The sequence below is a fragment of the Xenopus tropicalis genome, chromosome 2, assembly GCF_000004195.4.
Source record: "Xenopus tropicalis strain Nigerian chromosome 2, UCB_Xtro_10.0, whole genome shotgun sequence".
Lineage (NCBI taxonomy): Eukaryota > Metazoa > Chordata > Amphibia > Anura > Pipidae > Xenopus > Xenopus tropicalis.
The window spans coordinates 60,837,977-60,858,289 of record NC_030678.2 but is presented as its reverse complement, the minus strand read 5'-3'; the positions used below and the strand labels follow the sequence as shown (position 1 = coordinate 60,858,289).

Here is a 20,313-nt window from a genome sequence, read left to right as displayed (position 1 = left end):
AGGTATTGGAAAAGTTGAGTGTTTGGGATCTCGCGTTTGTCTGTGCATTCTTGAAATGTTATGACTTTTTGTTCTGGTGCGAAAGCTTTTATCGTGGTCAGGTTTGCATCTATCCAGGGCCTGAAGTTTGTGGCTGTGCAGCCTGGTATGAATTCTTTGTTGTTGAATATTGTTTTAAGTTTGGAGTTGGCGGGGCTTAGTTTTGATTTGTGTGCTATTGTGTCCCAAAGGTCTAATGCGTGTTTAGATGTTGGTAGTAATTCTGTAGTAGTTATTCTTGACAGTTTAGGTATCCAAAACAGGTGTGCTAGTTGTAAGGGTGAGGTAAATTGGTTTTCTATCGCTTTCCATGGCTCTCTTGTGGGTATGTGGGCGTTTATCATGGCCTCTAGTCTGCTTGCTAGATAGTAGCGGTATATGTATGGGAGTCCGAGGCCCCCCAGAGATTTGGGCTTGGTCATGATTGGTGCTTTGATTCTGGGTTTTTTACCTTCCCAGACGAAGTTTGTTATGGATTTTTGGAGGGCAGTTGCTGTTTGTTCTGGGAATTGTATTGGGAGTGTTCTGAATAGGTATAGTATTCTTGGGAGTAGGGTCATTTTTACTGCGGCTATCCTACCGAACCAGGAGAGGTGGTATGAGTGCCAAGTGATTAGGTCCTTTTTGAGTTTTTCTATTAATTTGGGGTAGTTGGCGTTATAGAGGGTTTGGTAGGAGGGGGTTAGGTTGATTCCTAGGTAGGTTATTGTGTCTTTTTCCCACTTGTAATAGCTTTAGTAGTTTTAGTTCTGGATTTGGCATATGTAGGGGGAGTGCGTGTGATTTGGTTGGGTTTATTTTGTATCCCGTAAGGTTTTGGAATTTTTCCAGGGTGGCTATCAGGTTTGGTAGTGTGGTTTGTGGGGAGGACAGTGTAAGGAGGATGTAGTCGGCGAACAGGCTGATCTTGTGTTCTGTGGGGCCAACTTGGAATCCTTTTATGTTGGGGTTTTGCCTGATCGCGTGGGCTAATGGTTCTAAGGAGAGGGCAAAGATTAGTGGAGACATGGGGCAGCCTTGTCGGGTTCCCCCGCGTATCTCGATTCGGTCTGAGTGGGTTCCCATGATTGTTACTTGTGCTGTCGGTTTTGTGTATAATTGTTGTAATCCCGTTATGTATGTTTTGGGCAGTCTCGATTTTTCTAGTACTGCGAACATGTATTTCCAGTTTAGTCTGTTAAATGCTTTTTGTGCATCCAGGGACAGTAGGAGTGTAGAGGATTTTATTTTGTGAGCTAGGGAAATTAGATTGGTCGCTTTTCGGACATTGTCTGCGGCTTGTCGGCCCGGTACAAAGCCTACCTGATCATGATGGATTAGTGTGGGGAGCACTGTGTTTAGTCTGGTGGCCATGAGTTTTGCAAATAGTTTAAGGTCTACATTTATCAGTGAGATAGGTCTGTTGTGGGGTGAACTGCCCCTTTTAATTAGTGAACTGCAAGCTTTTAAGTCACTGCACCAGATGGGGTCCCTGAGACAGATAACATGCTTGTCATTTTAAAAATACTTTCTAATGTGCCAGAGTTGCTCTTTTTCTGCAAGCACAGGAACAGCACAAAGTTTACCCTCCTGCTGTTGTGTTTTAGCTGGCAATATTGAAGTAAAAATATCCTTGGAGATAATACATGGGTCAATAAATATTGGCACTTTCGTTGCCCAAACATAAAGGGTACACATTTTGAGAAAGTTTCATGTGTTGAAATCATGGCTGGTTTAAAACTTGATTATCTTTATCCTGGTCCACAGTATAAATATAGCAAAGGCTGCTGGGAAGATCCAAGTGTTAATGCTTTTTAATGGGAGGAATAGAATAGGGAATGGTGATATTTTTTTCGGAGACGTTTAGCTTGTACTTGTAGAAACAGCAGTGGTCTATTCTTCTTACAGATAAACTATTTAGATTGCATTGGGTTTAGCACTTGCTGATAAGCTGGGGTGATATTATAGTTAACGATAAAAACGATATAACGATAAAACACTTTTTAGGGCAGGAGCATATTTAGCAGATTGTCTGCTTTGCTTCTCCTGTGTTTTGTACACATGTGGAGGAGAAGGGATTCACTTTAATGTGCTCAATCCTGTAGCTCTATTTATAGGCGCTGAAATCTGCTCAAAGGCCAACACCAGTAAACTAAGTGCAGTTCTGGAACGCCAGAACCTGTGTTTGCAAGGAACGGTGTGTGAACTGGGGCAGGTGTGTGCAAGCTTGCCTCCCCCCCCTTCTCATCTTATGTGTGTGTCATTAAGATGCACAAGTTAGGGAATTCCAGCAGGCAGTAGGGCAAAGGGAGCATGTCCTTACCTCCTACTCTGTGGCACAAGGTGCAGGGGACAGGTATGATACGAACACAAAGTGTTTGTTAGAGGGATGTGATTTTGTGCATCCAGGGCATCTGTAAATGAGGCCTTCTGTGAAGTAAAGTAAGATCTCTCAAATTAGAAAATTGGCAAAGAACATGTTTGATGCACAACCATAAACTGGTTTGAGCTTGAAGAATTAAACAAAACTGTAATACCTGTGGTAAATACAGGAAGGTAACACCTTGAGATAACAAGAATACAGTACGTTTCCCAGGGGACCACGGCAAAACATTGTAAATTCTGTGAAAATGTTCAATTCATGAAAGAAAAAATACAGCTTGTCTGAATGGGGACCGCAACTGATAACAATTCCAGAAGAAGAAAAAATCCAGGGGCATAAAATTGAGGTTGTTCTGTAATTTAGTTAAGTGGAACCATTACAAATTTTGTGCTGTCTAATATATTTTGTTCCTTTGGGTCTGGTCTGACTTTTTTTTTTTTTTCCTCCCCCAAAATTTGTTTTTGCAGCAATGGCAGCAATTCGGAAAAAGCTGGTGATCGTTGGAGATGGTGCATGTGGGAAGACCTGCTTGCTCATCGTATTCAGCAAGGATCAATTCCCTGAAGTCTATGTACCAACAGTCTTTGAGAACTACATTGCTGATATAGAAGTAGATGGAAAACAGGTGAGCTTTGGGGGGGTGAAAATATACTAAACATAGGGGTTTCTGAGAAATGCCATTTCTGCATTTATTGCAAATGCAGGAAATTGACACCTGAAAACTTTGATGTCTGGGTTTTGGCGTGATAATATCTGTCTAAGCCATAGTGACAGCAATTGTCATTTGTTTTTTCACAAAACAAGTTTAGCTTGTTCTGTTTAAAAAAAAAAATCACTGAGGCAAGACACCATAAGCTGCCCTTTGCAATGTAAACCTAAAATACGTTGTTTGCCCCTAAACATGTATGACCTAGTCCAGTAAAGTGAAAAGGTGTTTTTTTTTGTTTTGTTAGTTTGTTTTTTTGCCATTTAAAGTAGCAGTGTACCCCCTTGTATAGCTTAAATGGCACCTATCACCCTAAATTTGCTTCCCCCATCCGAGGTGCGGGCTAATAGAGCTCTCCGTACTCCGATTGGGGCAAACAATAGTGGAGGGTTTTTAGTTTTGTTTTTTCAGGAGCTCCCTCCCAGTGCGAGCAGCCTAATACTGTAGGGGGCTATTTTCTTTTTAAAAAGACTATTGTTTCCCCAACTATTAGCCTGCACCTCTGGTGAGGGAAGCAATTTTTTGGGTGATACGTGCCCTTTAAGCACATTGAATAGGGCTTATTGTTCTTAATCACAAAAAAACTCTCTTGGGGTTTTTTTATGGAGCAGGGGCAGACAGGGAACCTGAAGCAACTCCATGTTTGGTCCTTGCAAGGCAGATAATTAGACTGCAATGCAACAACCTTCACCCTACCTGTTTGATGTGACTGTTTCATCTTACAGTTAAACAGAAATGCATTTTGCAGGGGGATTATTTTTTCCCCATTTGCCCAGTTTATCTCAAGAAATAACAAAACATTAGGTGTTTCATGATTAATAATAGGCAAAAATATATTTAGCAAACCTGATTTATTGACTTCATGTTAAACAAGGAGGTATACTGTCCCTTTAACATTTTATATCTGATTAAGCACCTACAAATATTACACCAACAAATGCACATTTTTATACAAGAAAGGTTTTCATCCTGTACTTGTAGCAAGCCATGAATAGCATTTGATCCTTGTTTTTATTCCTGTGTAAGAACTAAAAACCATTGTCTTCTACACCTTTTTATAAGTTGTGTAAACATGTGCCATTTAGCTTTTTTCAGATCAAACGGCTGCCGCCATGGCTACACAGCAGCTCTGTTATTTAAACTGTAGTAGTATTTCTAAAATACTTTTTTCTGTTACTGTTCATTTTTCGTTAAACACTTAAGGTGGCCATACACCGGCAGATCCGCTCGCTTGGCGATGTCGCCAAGCGAGCGGATCTTCACCCGATATCCCCACCTACGGGTGGCGATATCGGGGAGGCATGTCGGTGAATTCGATCGTTTGGCCCTGGGGCCAAACGATAGAATTCTGCAAGCGGCAATGGGGCAGTCGGTTCGGGGACCGCATCAACGAGCCGATGCAGTCCCCGATCCGACGGGATTTTCTAACCTGGCCGACCGATATCTGGCCAATTTCAGGCCAGATATCGGTCGGCCAGTCCGATCGTTTCTGCCCCTACACGGGCCGATAAGCTGCCGAGTCGGTCCAAGGGACCGATATCGGCAGCTTCTATCGGCCCGTGTATGGGGACCTTTAACCCAGATGTCTTAAAGGTTTAACTGATGCAAAAAGTCTTTTGTGTAGGAAGATAACAGGAGTTAGGTGTCATTCATGCCTTCTACAGGGTAATGAGACTCTTAGTCATATAAAATAGGAAATTTGTTTCCAAATAATAAGTTATTTGTTGGTGCTTGATCAATATATATATAAAAAAAATAATAATAAAATGTTTACTTTGACATTTGGTCTACAGGTCTGTTAAAGTCCTGTTATTTTAATGACCTGGATTAGTAAGCCAAATTATTATGTATGAATCGGGTCTGTATTATGTGTTTTGTAAAATGAAATAACTCTTTGTTTCTGCTTTGCTCTTTATCTAATCTGATAATCCTTCCTCTCCTCTTGAACAAGCTAATTAGGTTATTTCATTATAGGTGGAATTGGCTCTGTGGGACACAGCGGGACAGGAGGATTATGACAGGCTACGCCCCCTTTCTTACCCTGATACCGATGTTATCTTGATGTGTTTCTCAATTGACAGCCCTGACAGCTTAGGTATGAATCCCTTTTGTGCCTGTTCTACACTGCTTTTCCTTCTGCATGACTGCACAGAAAAAAAATATTAAAATGTGATTTTCCTCTGGAATTTAAACAAGCAAGTCTGAGTAGTGTGAGAAATATAACCATAAAGGTAGGCATGAGAAAGATACAGCTTTGTATGTATATTTCACAGCTTGAGAAATAGCCCAGCTTTGCCTAAAGATTGCAGGTAGGTTTTTGATTTCTGCATTCCTATGCCTGAAGCTGGCATAACATTGTAAGGTCCCCTCATTTGGCAAGGTCGCCCCATACACGAGCCAACTTGTCAGTTGGCAGATTTTATCGACACATGTATGGCCTCCTTGGGAGGTGCATTTATCAACATTCTAATTTTCTTGGCATTTAGAGGTTTTTGAAACCATGATTAAACTCTTTTTGCACTAAAACCACAAATATCTAGTCCTTTATTAAAAGATCTGAAGTGAAAAAGTACAAGCAGGAAAAAACTTGAAAACCATGACTTTTTCATATTGTTACTAGCGCCAAAACCTCTAGAATCATAAAGCAAAGAAAGGTCTTCCATTTTAAAAAAAGGACACCTGCCTTTGACTTTTTTACATGATCTCTAAACAGCTTTTAGAAGTAACCTTGTTGTACAGTTGCCAAAAGAACTATTTGGAGGTGGTTTGTCCAACAGTATACTAGTTACTCAAAAGGCAGTAATAAGGCAGCCAAGAGACCTGCTTTCGTTGATATCAGGAGGTTTTACAGCAATGCCATTTTCTTGTAAAGTTTTCTATACTGAAATGTTTTATGGCATACTCCACCTAGTGGAATGATGCGGAACATTTAAAAAAATGCATATCTTTAACCTAAGACATAGCTTTAATTGAACTTAATAAAAATATTCAAATAGTTGTAAATAGTGTAAATGCTACACTTTGATTGGTTGTTGTGGGTTTACTAGAACAGGAGCAAACTTTAACCCTTTCACTGCCAGCCGTTTTGGACAAAGTGGAACTTTTACTGCCAGACAGTCTTTGAACATTTTGCACTGTTTCACTTTAGGGGCCTTTCCTCGGGGGGACTTTTAGTTTACCCAGGAAAACTATATATCGTTTTTTTCAGGACAACCTAGGCTTTCAAAATATGGTGGAATTTTTGTGTAATTCCAATTCTGTAACATAGACATATATTTTTTATGTCTAAAAAATGAAGAAAATTTTTTTTCCATAATATAAACACATACACCAGAAACTAAAATTATTTTATGCATGAAAATACAACTGATTTGGAAAGTCCCATGTCTCCTGAACGTGCTTTACCTAAATATGTGGCATGTAGGGGCCCCAATGTGAACATACCCCCAAATGATCTATCATTTCTGTCATTTCAGCTTCTGCAAAATCAACATTTACATCATTATATGTGGGATAACGCTACTAAAAAGTACATTCACCCCAGAAAGTCATATATTTTTTATTCAAAATAGGTAAAGTTATTTTTGTACACCAAAGTTACACATGGCAAAGCTATGCTAAAATCAGACCAGGAACACTAATATAGGGATAAAAATGCAATAAAACCACAAAAATTGTGCAAATCAATGAAACAACAAAATAATGACAGCATAATTAGTGGTCAGAATATCTGATCCAATAGTCATGCAGTTTTTAGGGAAAAAACTAAAGACAAGGGGTAAAAAAAAAAACTTAAAAAAAAAAAAAATTGTGTATATAAGTGTGCTGAAGAGTGCTAGAGTGTGCTAGAATGTGCAAAATAGCAAAAAAAAAAAAATCTGTGCTAAATTGTGTGTATTAGGCAAATAGACAGCACTTACCATTAGAAGGTCTTAGGGATCGCAGGCAGGGCTCCTCTCTGTGGTCCTTCCAGCACAGGAAGTGCGTGGGCAGCGCGGGGGGACAAGCAACAGATGAAGACACAACACAAGCAGCAGGCGCAATGCGATTGCGTCTGCTGCTTGTAGGTCCATGCTGCGATGCGACATCTTGGACCGACTTGCCAGCCCCCTTGGCTCGTTGCCGAGGGGGTTGGGGGCACAGCTGACTCTCTGCACCGGCGGCTTTTGCATTGAAAAAAAGCATTAGAACCAATAACGTAGGTACTACAGCAGATAACTGCTTTTTTTAAAACTATGTTGTACCTACGTTGTTGGCAGGGAAGGGGTTAAAGGGATGCTATTGGGCTAAAGTAATAAAGGAAAAGTATATATTCAGAATAAATACTTAGCCAACATTTAAATAGGTGACCTATTAAAGAATCTTACCAAACTGACATATAAATATCTAAAATATTTCTTTTAGATTGTAAGCTCTTTAGGTCAGGGCTTTATATCATGCATAGGTTTGTTTCTTGTATGTAATCTGTATTTTTATTGTATACACTTATTACTTATGTACAATGTTGGATAATTTTTATATTGTTTATCTGAACCACCATTGTGTGATAATCTGTATCACTGACCATCTGACAGGAAATAATGCAGCTTCTACTGGTAACAAGAAGCAGCCTTGGCGTAAAAGATATAACTGTCTGTTGGTTCATGTAACCTTGCATATTCATGCCCTTTGTCAGTATCAGACTGGGAACCCAGGGGCCCACCAGAAAACCTTAGACCATAGGCCCGTTTTCCAAACTATTTTTCCTCCTTCCTCACCCAACCTCTTTATTTTCCTAGTCCCTTTTATTTACATGGTAGCATCTATTCTTCCATCTATTTCTCCTCTTTCTTCCCATTCACAAATAGGGAATGACCATGAAACAGGCCAAATGGTCAGGAGCAGGAGGGCCCACTGACACGTGGGCCCACCGTGAGTTTTCCTGGTATCCTGGTGGGCCAGTCTGACACTGCCTTTTTTTTTGTGTACTTAAATAGAAAGTTTTTTAAATAGGGAGTTATACAGTGGCACATACTATTAGAAATTTATAGTTTTCCTAAAAAGGATTCATTTATATGACACAGCGCTTTACATATGGATTGTTTTATTGATATCTGTTTGCTGGTTAGGCTTTAATGCCCCTATAGTAAACAAAATACTTATCTCTTGCAATTGACCAAAACTATTAATCTCCCAATTTCATAAGCAAAAGGACTATGAAACAACTCATTTGCTGGAGAAAGGGGGCGGGGCTAAATACAGCCCTGGTCTAAAGGTGGCCGTACACACCACAATTACAATCTTTCACACAATCATTGTTCATAAGAAAGATCGTTTGTCCACTCTACTGACGTTATGAGCTAAATCGTCAAATTTTCAGGTAGAAACAAAGGAATTCTTTACCCCATCAGACGATTTAGCATGAATGTTACAATGTTCACCTTTAAAGGTGCCCAATCAAAATTTTCAGTCTTGTCTAATCGCAGAGGCGACTGATATCCAAGACTTTTACCAGTATCGGTTGCCTTGTATTCTACTATACACACACCGATGTATCAAATATAATTTGTTTGTACGATAATATCATTGTGTGTTTTGCCCACCTGAAGCTTAGTGATTTATATTCATAGGATGGTGCCTCATAAATTGGAATGCCTCGGTGAATAGCACGTTCCTTTTCCTTTTAATGACATTTTCCTTCAATATATTGTAGCAGTATGAAATCTTAATATGAAGTGCTAAAGTGTAAAATCACGTAGTTTTTGCACATATATAGCAAGTTTATGTAAAGCACCTGAACTTGGCTGTAAACTGAAATACATTTTCTCTTATTCACATACAACCATACTTCTCTCCTCTTGTCTTTCCTTCAGAAAATATTCCCGAGAAATGGACACCGGAAGTGAAACATTTTTGTCCCAACGTACCCATTATTCTTGTTGGTAACAAAAAGGATCTAAGAAATGATGAACACACTAGAAGAGAGCTGACAAAGATGAAGCAGGTAACATACAGAAAGCGCAGCACACATTCACAAAACTTTTTGGTTAAATGAGGCAAACTTTTTGTGTGTAGGAACTAATTTTTCTGTGGTATTTTTATTTATCTTATGCCACTGACATTTTTTGAAAAAGTTACCGTATATACTCTAGTATAAGCCAACCTGATTAGGTACCTCGGCTTATAATTTTACCTAAAAAAAACTGGAAAAACTTATTGACTCGAGCCTAGGGTGGGAAATGCAGCAGCTACTGCTAAATTTCAATAACCAAAATAAATTCCAATAAAATTACATTAAATGAGGCATCAGTGGGGTATATGTTTTTAAATATTTATTTCAAAGAAAAACAGTAAACTAGCTCTGTAAGTGGAGAAGAGGGTCAACAAAAACAATATGGTATCAACAATGATACCTTAAGAGTACTACCCCCTTAGCTCAATCAGCAATCAAGCTACAACAGAAAGAGTTAAAATCCTTCAAAACTATGTATAGTTCATATAGAAGTGCAATGTCAAGTGCAGCATGGGACAGGTGAGGATGGTAGATGAAGATGAATTTGGGACGGGCCAGGGCACAGGAGGGTCTGGTTGCGGGTTTCCTAATTTGCACACAAAGGACAGAGGGTGGTAGTCTGGAGGGACCCATGGCAACCGACTCGAGTATAAGCCGAGGGTGACTTTTTTCAGCACATTTTGGGTGCTGAAAAACTAGGCTTATACGTGGACACTGCACAAGCTCACCTCCTTTTATTTATATCCCTTGCCTTTATTCCCCCATGCCACCTCTCTATATATTGCACCCCTACTTGATTTTTAACCATTCCTTTGCCTTTGTTCACTTATTGCTCATTTGCAGGAGCCAGTCAAACCAGAAGATGGCAGAGAAATGGCCAACAGAATCAATGCATTTGGTTACCTGGAGTGTTCTGCCAAGACAAAGGATGGTGTGAGAGAAGTTTTTGAAATGGCCACACGGGCTGCCTTACAAGTTAGGAAACACAGGAAGAAGCAACGTTGTTCCATTCTATAAGAAAAGTCCTAAAGCCTTTTAGAAAACCAAGAAAAGAACAACATGAGAAGCTCTTTTTTTGCTGCTGCACCACCTGCTATGTTGATGCCAGAGACTTCAGTAGCAAAGAGCTATATGCACAGTCTGTATTGTAATTGTATGTATCTATGTTTGTTTGTTATTTTTTTTTTTTAATTTGTTTTTCCCACCTATTGATCTCTCTAGAATTAGGCAATGTCTGGGATTGCGATAAAGCAGGGGATGATTTTAAACAACCCTGTCTCATTATGGGACCCATATTTTTTTTTTCTTCTGGTTTTAGACTTAAAAAGCACATGTGGGATTCTGGTTGGCTTTTTCTCTGTGCCATATTCTGGCTTTTCTAGTCAGAAAATATTGGTGTAATATTTTAAATGTCCAATGATCTTTTTATGAAATGGTCTATTTATCATTTTTGTCTGGCAATGGTCAGGGGTAGAAATTTCCCTTACTGTACTTAAACTCACTTGAATGTGTTTAGACTCTACATACATACATACTCTACATAACACAATACAGTCTACAATCAACTTGCCCTAATCACTCATTCCTGATGTTTTGCAGTGGCCTCCCTACTGCCTTCTATATTACCCTAGGTATAAACATATTTTGTGCCCAAATGGACCAAAAGAATTAGGTTCTCAACATGGGTTTTCTGAAGTTGACTTTAGGGCTCTTCTCTTTTGTAACAATGTGTTACTATTATTGAGAATATAGAGGGTTTATTTATGAATAGGTTTTTCAGTGTATTCAGTTAAAAAGTATGGCAAACCCAAAGATTTCTTCTTTGCATATTTACATATAGACCTAGAAATAATGCCAAAAGTAACATTATCACAGAATGTCCCTGTTAAAGTTTACAGAGAATACATCAGTAATATGGCATCTCCTATTTATAGTGATATGCAAAATAAGTACCAATGGTGTGGTAACATTCAGATGATAGTTATACTTTACAAGAGGAAAATACATAAAATTTTGTTAAAATGATTTCCTTATAAGGGATTTTAAAATGTCCAATAGTTTCATGAAAGGTAAATGGATATTTTTGTTTCCTACATGGCCTTTTGCTAGTCCCTTGTATAAAAGTCCATTTGTCATTGTGATGCCCAAGATATACATATGCATTTTCAATCTATAGGCAAACATAGAATAACAACAATATGTTATGTTTGTTTTAACAAACAAAATGTTGCCTCCAGGACTCCTTATAGTGCTGCTTAGCTAAAGAATATCATTAAAGGGTTTTTAAGGGTTTAGCACAGTGATCTGTATTTTTTGGCCTAAACGTCAGTCCTTTACACTGTCTTTCAAAATTTCCTTTTGCCTTCTTAATTTGTACCTTCTTTTTACAGACTGAATTTTCTCCCTATTTGTAAAATATTCAGGAAAATATACAAGCATGGCTATTTGTGTGTTTAGAGCATTATTTTGGCAAATTTGCCGTTGCACACATAAAGGTCACTGCCATACTGTTTACAGGTGCTGTGCCAGTGTTGCTAGAATCCAATAGCACAGTGTTCTAGCAGTTTAGCAGCTCCCACTCATCTCCATCTGGATATCTAGATAAATGTTTTTGCGCACAATCTATATCTAAGGGGATGGAATTGGATGGTAAAAAACTGATACAGCAACTTCTTTACAAGCTTTATTTATTGCTTGCTCCAGCTTACGTCAGTAATCATTTTCATTACATTAAGACCTGTGCCAAATGTCTATAGCTTATTTTCCCCTATCCACGTTCAGATAATATATATTATCTTCTAATCCATTCATTGTCTTAGGGAAATGGCACATAGGGTGTTTTTTCAGTGGAGGGAGGGGGGGGGGACAAAATGCCCAAAACTACATTGCCATTGACCTGAATGTAAGTTGTCACTTAAATTATATAATCAAGAAAAAAATCATTGGCTGACATTCTCATACTGATGCTAGGGCAATAGGAGTGTATTTTGTTGCCTATAGTGAGCACCGTTTCCCAACTAGTCCCAGTCAATAATCAAGATCAGAAATCAAGAATGCCATTCTTTAGCTGATGATAGGATATCGTTTTACTAATATTGTACTTCCAAACTGTGGGGCTGGGCCCCCTGGGTGGAGCAGCAGTAGTGGTAAGGAGGGGCTAAACCAGTTAGGGTGAGATGTGAAGAGAATTACTTATTATAGATACTTCTGAAAACTTAGCATGAAGGTAACATTCAGTGTAATTCGGGGAAGCTACTATGGTTGATAGCACAATTTTAGAATATATTCATAACTTTGCTGTGAGCTAAGAGGAGCCCTCATGAAAGGTTTAAGCTCTGGGGCTTGAACCAAAAAAGTCCAGCAACCACTGGACTAAGGGTTGAGATATGACCTTTTCTGAAAGGTCTGATAGCTGATCATAAGCCACTGGCTGATTGCAAATGACTTTCTACAAAGACAAGAATTTCACATATTTCTTTATCAATAAAAAGCACATATTAAAAATGTACAGCAGGTGACTGCACCCACCAGAAAATTATTTATACTAAGGAAACAAGTTTTCTCTCCCTGTTTTGCTTTCCTGCTTCCCAAAAGCCCCTGCGCTATCACTAAATAATGCACACATTAAACACCAGCATTTTTGATAAGTGTAACAATCTGTTTGAAGAACCCTGTTTGTGCTTTGTCTTCTAAAAACATTATTGTATGTGCTGTGTACAGCAAAACAACAAACTAGCTTTATCTTCTTTCAGACCTTTGGCTTGTGTCCCACATATTTGCCTTTTTAATTAATAGAAATAAAGCCTATAACTGTAAGATAACTTTGTCTGTCCGGAATTCTGTTCTTTGCCTGACTGCCTGTAAAGTTTGATCTGACACATGTGACTTTTCAATTGTAAAAATAAAAATGTATAATGGGAAAATAAATGCAAAATGGTATTTTACTCTGTGTTTGTTCTTGGAGACATCGATGTGGCTTTTATAAATGCTCCCGAGTTGCTAACAAAAGATTAGCACAAAGGATTACCTACACAATGAGTCCCCATTGTAAGGGTCTCTCAAGCTGTTTTTTTTTTTTTTTTTAATGTGATTTAAAGCATGATTGACCAGTTTTAAGTGCGTGTTTTTGTCATATAGCTGGCAAAGAAATCTTTGCCTTAATATGTTTATTTTAGGCCATTACATTGGTTTGCCACTTCCCATTTAAGAGGTTGCTACATACCTCTCTGTGGGGCTTATGTATCAAAAAATTTGCCCTCTGTTGCAGGTAGAATAAAGTATCTGGTTGTTATGGACTACTGCGCTAAGGTAAATTTGCCCAATTTTAGTAGATAAACCATAGTGTGTCTCCGCCCATGATATGATGTGTCACACAGATCAGTTCCAAGAGGAACTCGCTGTTCATAATGATTAGTGTCATGGTTTGTTGTAATACAAGAAAAAGAGCAAGCACTGGCACTCCAAAGCAATTATAAGCAAGGCAAGCCTTTGCAAGGTTATTGCGAACGTGCAACTGCATCTGTGCACCAAGCATCACTGTTTGGAGAGCCAGAGTGTGCGGGTAAGAGTTTTTCTTTTTGTGTATTAGAGCACAAGTCACATGGCTGTGGCACCCTGGGAAATATGGAAGAATATGGCTAGCCCCATATGAAAAGTCAAAATTAAATATAAAAAAAATGTTTTTGAAAAAGATTTCAATGCAGGATTCTGCTGGAGAAGCTCTATTAACTGATGCATCCTATGACAGTATTCCTTTAAGAGAGTCCACAGTGACACTCACTGGGTTGACACTAGGAAAAATGGGAGAAGGAAAACAATACCAATTTATTTTTAAAACATAAATAAAAGTCAAGTAACAGGACCCTTGTCTACTGTCCCTGCAGAATAAACACAGCTATAATAGTTTTGCCCCCATTGTCATGTCCACTTAATGGTTGAGATGGTCCTTTGATGACTAAATCTTCCTTTAAGTATAGTACTTATGATTGGGTGCATGCCTTATACTTCACACACATAGCATTGACTTAAGTCCAAAAATGACAGGTATTCATCATCACATAAAGATTGTAGATGGAGACATGCCAATTACATCTTTATGGCCCTATGGGCAACTGAAACAATTGTATGTCAGGGCCTCAAAATTTAAAATTGCAGACAGATTGTTTTGGTACTGAATGCCAATTTACAAAGGGATAGTATACTTGGCCTTGCCTTCAATTAATTTGATTGTACATATATGTAATAGAGAACCAATATCCATTGGCACTTAGTGGTTCTCTGTCTCCCCTTTTAGTTTCGTCTCTAGAAAGTAGTAAAGCAGGCCATTATGTTGGACATCTGCCTGCTCCAGCCTTTATAGATTACATTTTTGGCTAACTAACTATATTGAAATTCATTTGATTGAAGACATTCACTCCTTCAGTACCAAAGTAAGTAGAAATGTTGTTAAACTATAACCATATTCATGTATTGCTGGATGCAAAATAAAATAATTGATGGATCTGAAGGCAGATGCGTAGCAGTTTCTATTAAAAAGTTTGTGGCAATGCTTATTTGCTGTTGCTTAAATTGGGAAATGCAAAAAAAAAAGTTAACAGAAAAATATTTGCAATGTGAAAATGTATGCCTTTGTGTGAACAAATTTTTCCTATTTGTGACTACATTTTTATTACAGCAAACTGCTACAGGTTGCATAAAGCCATGACTAATGCAGCGTCGAGCCCGTTGTACCCCTCTACCCTCCCCCTGTGCCCACAATAAAGCACGGACAACTTAATTGGGGAGAGAAGGCCACAGTTGTTTATTGCAAATTAACATAATCAGCAATTATATAGATATAAACAACCATAACTTTTATTAACCATTTTTAAATCCAAACATTAAATAACAGTCAAATAACTTATATCCTCCAAAGAGGTCTGACCCTGAGCCCAGGCCCGGAGCCTGTGTCCTGTCTACTATCGAAGTCCCATTCTGGATTATCCATCTCCCTGGGGACCCCAGGCCTACCCAGTTACCCACTCACCTTCCAACTGTACCTTTTTAATTTCCTCTGGGGCTCAAAGTCGACCCCACCCCCCGCACTGCGACTATGGTTTTCACCTATTTGGGAGGGAGGGAGACTGGTGAGATCACATCCGGGGTGTTCCTCCTTTTCTCTTGCTGAACTATCAACTAAGATCCGGTGGGGAGGGGAGGAAAAGGGCTGTCCTCCTAGCTTAGTCATGCCCTTCTTCCCTTCCGTTTTACTCGGGTCATTGGGTTCCCTTCTCTGCATCCAGAGTAAAAGAGAGTGGAACTGCAGCATTGAAACTGACCCGTTCCTATAAAATAAGAATCTGTCAGAATTACTGGGGGAGTGTAAACATCAATTTTTTTTCTGTTTAAAAATGCACCCAAGCACCCCCGGCCCAGCATTACCTACCTAAAGACAACACTCCGACAGTTTATTGCCTGTTCCATTCAGTCACGCTGTGCTGGAGGCGGTGTGATCCTGTTTTCATTTATAATTGGCCTATGGAAGGATTGTGCCACCTCCAGCACTTTATATTATTTATATGAGTTTTGTTTTACCAATTCACAGCAAATTGACCATTTTTTTTTGAAGAGCTTTACATAAAATGCAGCTTCCAAATAGGGGAGTACAACCAAGAGCTGGCATATGAAATCCTAGGAGAAATAAATTCTGTCCCCCTGCAATTGTGAAAAAAAAAAATCCCCAACACATTTATTCTTCTATAAATGTATATTTATTTCCATAAATTACAATATTTTTCTTTAATTAAATAGATTAACATTTACAATATGCTTTTTTGAAATAATGTACACCTTATTTATATCCCAGTCTCTTTATTTCTAAAATATTTCACAATGTTTTATTATTTCTTGCTTCGATGCTTGCTTACCATGTGTGCTGGATATAAAAATAAAAATACATATAACAGTTTGCTCTGCTATACCCATACAATTAATTTTACAGCAGAATTTATATGTGATGTGCTCATATGTGATGTGATATAACTCATTTAAAACCCTTTTATGCAGTGAAGGTGACGAAGGAAAAAAAACACTTAAATGCATTTACTTTGTGGTTTGTGATAACATGGCATGTTGTGGTTTTTTAGGGATTAGTTGAATTAAAGTTGCAAAGTGTGGTTTCCACGCGTGTTTCTAGAGAGGGTTTGTTGCCCTGTGTCTCCGATTTGACATTGCCCAATACAACCAAGTAAAGTATGAATGATTCAGTGTTCGTGTCTCCAATCTGGCTCAGCTTGCTGCTGGATAAAGCTCTCTCCAGTCTCTTGCCCTGTAAAAGAGAGCAGTTGCCACAGAGTAATCAGCATTGGACATCTCTTGAGATTAGAAGAAAGGAGGATTTATCTTCAGTTACCTGAAGGTACTTTTAAGGGTAAGGTTAAGGCTTAAGGTTACTGGTATTAAGAAATAGCCCAGTGTTTTTCAAGGAATTTGTCACATAATCCAGGATTTCTTTAGCCCTTTTCTCTGGATTAACTAGGAACTGTATAAGTTTGTAAACATGCCTTTCCCTAGCCTTAACAAGAATATATTGTATGTATGTATGTAAGTAGCATTATGGCTTATGCACTATACCTTCAATTGGTCATACATACAGGCTTAACAACTGGCCAGCTGGATTGTATTACATCAGTGCCATCAGTGCTGTCCAACTGGCAGCCCGCATGCGCCCCCCCCCTATTGTTTAAACATGTAATCCCCTGTACTGTTCACACCTTTTAATCTCTGCATTGTTCACACACTGCATTGCTCATACCTCAGACTCAGGCTGTAATCACCCACATTGTTCTCCTGTTCACACCTCAGCAGGAGCAGTGCCAGCATTGGCACACACAGGCAGCATAGGGCAGGCAGAGTATGGCACACACACAAGTAGCATAGGGCAGGCCGAGTACTGCCTGTGTGTGCCATACTCTGCCTGCCGACTGCTGCCTGTGGGAGGTGAACCTGGCAGGGGTTTGTTCTGTGAATTTGTTAGCAGTTGGAAATTAAATGGTCCTTAAGGTGTGTAATTATGTGGGGTTACTTTGCTATCCACAGGAGAGGGGGCATATGGATTTAAGGGTGTGTCTTAATATGACATAATATAATTCTTTCACATATGAATGATGGTGGATATCCCTGCAGTGAGGACCAAGCATTAGGGGTTTTGCTGCTCTACCATCATTGTGATAACATGGGTGCAGATTAAAAAAGGAAAGTAGTCAAAACTGGCTTCCATTAGTGGCCCTCCACCATGTAGGCTAGAGAAATTCCTGCCCTCGGCACTGCAGAAGTGGGACAGCCCTGCATTACATTTTCAGACTGCAGTCAAAAGACAGCACTGGGCATCTGTGCTGCTTCTCACATGCAGATGCCCGATTCCTGTTCAATTATGGCCTCAATGCCAAACCAAGTACATTCTAGGGTTTATGTGCACTGGTAAGTAGCACCCTGGGGATGTGCACTGAGCTTTCACTATGTTTCAGCACAGTGGGCTTGTTACTGAAACTGTATTGGTATGAGTTTTTAATAATTCATAGACTGCATCATAACTCTTACCAGACACCTTCTAATTCTAAATGACTTTCTCAGTTATAATAAAGTGTAAGTTTCCTGCATTACTGTGCCAGACATGGTTCACCCTATAACATATTCACTCTTCACCGCTTTCAGAAGTTGGTTGCCTCAACTTACCAGGTGGTGGGTCATTTATATCTAAGTCAGCCAGAAGATCTTCTATACCGCTATCAAACACATCTTCAAGTGGAAAGCCTGTGCAACTGCCATTATCTGAACAATACTTCAGAAACCTAGGCAAAAAAAATTGGACAATTTATGAATATCATGTCCCTAAACAAAATAAAAGGGCAGTGGCACACATAGCATTTCATCATCCAGGTCATGTCTCCAAGGGACTTCTGGCACGGTGGGGTGTAATCTAAAGTTTGGTCTCTTGCCAATGGAGCAAATAATCACCTGGGCAAAATAATGCCTAAAATTGCTATTTATGCAATTGTCCTAATGTATTAATAAAATGCATTCCCTATTTTACCCCAAAATGTTTCAATGTCTGTATATGAGATTATAAAATGACCCTAAGGTTCTTTTTTCTCCCCCATCTTTTGTGGTAAAAGATATTTACACTCATGGCTTTCCCAAATCTAAATTTGAACATGGCTAGAAATGCAGTATTTTACATACTAAACTTGCTGTACCAACAGACCTATAATAGCAACGACCAGGCCCGGATTTGTGGAGAGGCCACAAAGGCCCGGGCCTTGGGTGGCAGAAACCTGGGGGCGGCATGCCGCCCCGCTGCACTAAAATCTTTTAAAATTTTTGTTCACATACGGAGCAATGGGGACTTCTCCCTACTGCTCCGTATGCAACTTTGGCCAACCACGCATGCAACCCTCCTGTTCGCGCATGCGCACTCGGGGGGAGGGGGGCGTGCGACTGGGGGCGGCCTAGAGGTTTAGAAATCCGGCCCTGGCAACGACACCCATCTTCAAATTTGTTTACAGGAGCTTGCCATCTTGGATTTATAAGGCCATCTTTTGTGTGTCAGTTATACTCACATGCTCATTGTGTTCTGGGCTACTGTTGAGAAACTAACCATAGGGGTTGTAACAAACCATCAAGTAGAGAATGATGTCAATCTGCCCAAAAAGCTGATGCTACAGGACTATTTTTTAATTAAGATGCAGAACTACCATGTAAAGTGAATATAAACAATATACTAATTGGCCTTATATTGCAAACATTTACATTATATATTTATATTGTATATTGAAAGTTGAACCCTAAACTTAGGCTATTGACAGCAGCCAGAAAAATTAGGGGTTTCATATACTGGGGGCATTATCAGTGGAAAAGATGCTCACTGCTAAAAGGTCTGTTGTTTCCCTGGACTAGTAAAGAAGGCCCAAAAACATATACCTCCATATGTAATAAAAGCACTAAATTTGCCCAGGAGCAGTAACCTGTAGCAACCAATACAATTAAAACAGGTGACTGCTATGGGTTACTGCTCTTGGGCAACTTTAGTGCCTTTTATTAAATAACCCCATACATCTCACTGCCAAGATATTCAAAACTATTAGCAAAATACTTATTCCATTTCTGCCAACTGCCTCCTACACAGATGGAGGGCTGGCGCTTCCAAACTTACAATTGTATTATATGGCATCACAGCTATACTATTTATACTGGTGCTTCCTCCCAGACCCATACAACCCAAACATGACACTTCAGGCTCTCATCCTGGGCCCAATAGTAACTAAGTAACTTCAGTAACTTAAAGTTACTTGAAGTTAATGTGTAAGTTCCCCTATCGACGTGTAAAGGACTTCCCAAAAGTACCCTCTACACTCTTTCTACCCTATAGGAACTGGATTGCAACCCTGAAACTCCATATAAAAGACCCACTGTTGTTCTCTCCTAGGCTTCCATTATGGGACAGTTCATATCTTTAACATCTCTGATACTTACAAGAGTTCATCTTTTGGCCAACCCAGAACCTTAAATACCTTGGTGACCTTTTTTGTAAATTCCACCTTTCCCACATATGAGTAAATTAAAGTGCCAACCCCAAAAACCACAATTCTACAAATACAATTTCAGCACGCTTTTAATGCCCAATTCACTTCCATTATACCAGAAATAAGTTCACCAAGTATAGAACACATCCTCCACAAGCCTGAAGCCCCTAAATTAGTATTACAAATCTATGTGTATACTTCGCACTGCCAAACCCAAACCATTTGAAACAGCTAGAGCCTGATGGCTTGTTGACATCCCTCAACTGACCTTGGAGGACCGGGAGGAAGTAATTGTTACAACCATCCAATATCAACTAGGGATCGTCTTGTACAATATAAGATAATGCACCAATTATATATTACACCACATAAACTATGCAAAATGGGGAGGAAACCAGACCCCTCATGACCCAGGTGCAATGCCTCACCAGCAATTTTTTTGCATCCGATATGGTCGTGTCCTGACATTGCTAGATACTGGCACAAAATTCTTAAGTCACTAGCTGAGAATCTGGACTTCCCCCACATTATTTCTCCTTCCATATGCCTTTTGGGAATCCTAGAGGACACAATACTAAGAAGCTACTCCAGAAACAGATACGGTACCAAACTCTGCTTTTTTATGCCAGGAAAAATATTGCTATGCAGTGAATGG

The 20,313-nt window shown here is 39.3% G+C and overlaps 2 protein-coding genes across 4 annotated transcripts in view; one reads left to right on the top strand and one right to left on the bottom strand.

The window, feature by feature from the left end:
- Positions 1 to 13,043, top strand: part of rhoc (ras homolog family member C) — a 35,914-nt gene extending 22,871 nt beyond the window's left edge. Inside the window, exons 3-6 of one of the 2 annotated variants that reach the window (XM_012962520.3) lie at positions 2,869 to 3,026; positions 5,082 to 5,202; positions 8,960 to 9,090; positions 9,943 to 13,043. In XM_012962520.3, coding sequence (XP_012817974.1) covers positions 2,871 to 3,026; positions 5,082 to 5,202; positions 8,960 to 9,090; positions 9,943 to 10,116 — 582 coding nt within the window. In that variant the 5' untranslated portion in view covers positions 2,869 to 2,870 and the 3' untranslated portion in view covers positions 10,117 to 13,043. 2 annotated transcript variants of the gene reach the window in all.
- A 2,796-nt stretch (positions 13,044 to 15,839) lies between these two features.
- The window catches only part of mov10 (Mov10 RISC complex RNA helicase), a 34,507-nt gene continuing 30,033 nt past the window's right edge, over positions 15,840 to 20,313 (bottom strand). For both annotated transcript variants that reach the window (XM_002932117.5, XM_031896810.1), the window contains exons 21-22: positions 17,812 to 17,927; positions 15,840 to 16,405 (exon numbers count right to left, since the gene is read on the bottom strand). In XM_002932117.5, the coding sequence (XP_002932163.1) occupies positions 16,341 to 16,405; positions 17,812 to 17,927 (181 nt within the window). In that variant the 3' untranslated portion in view covers positions 15,840 to 16,340. The remainder of the gene's footprint in view (positions 16,406 to 17,811; positions 17,928 to 20,313) is intronic.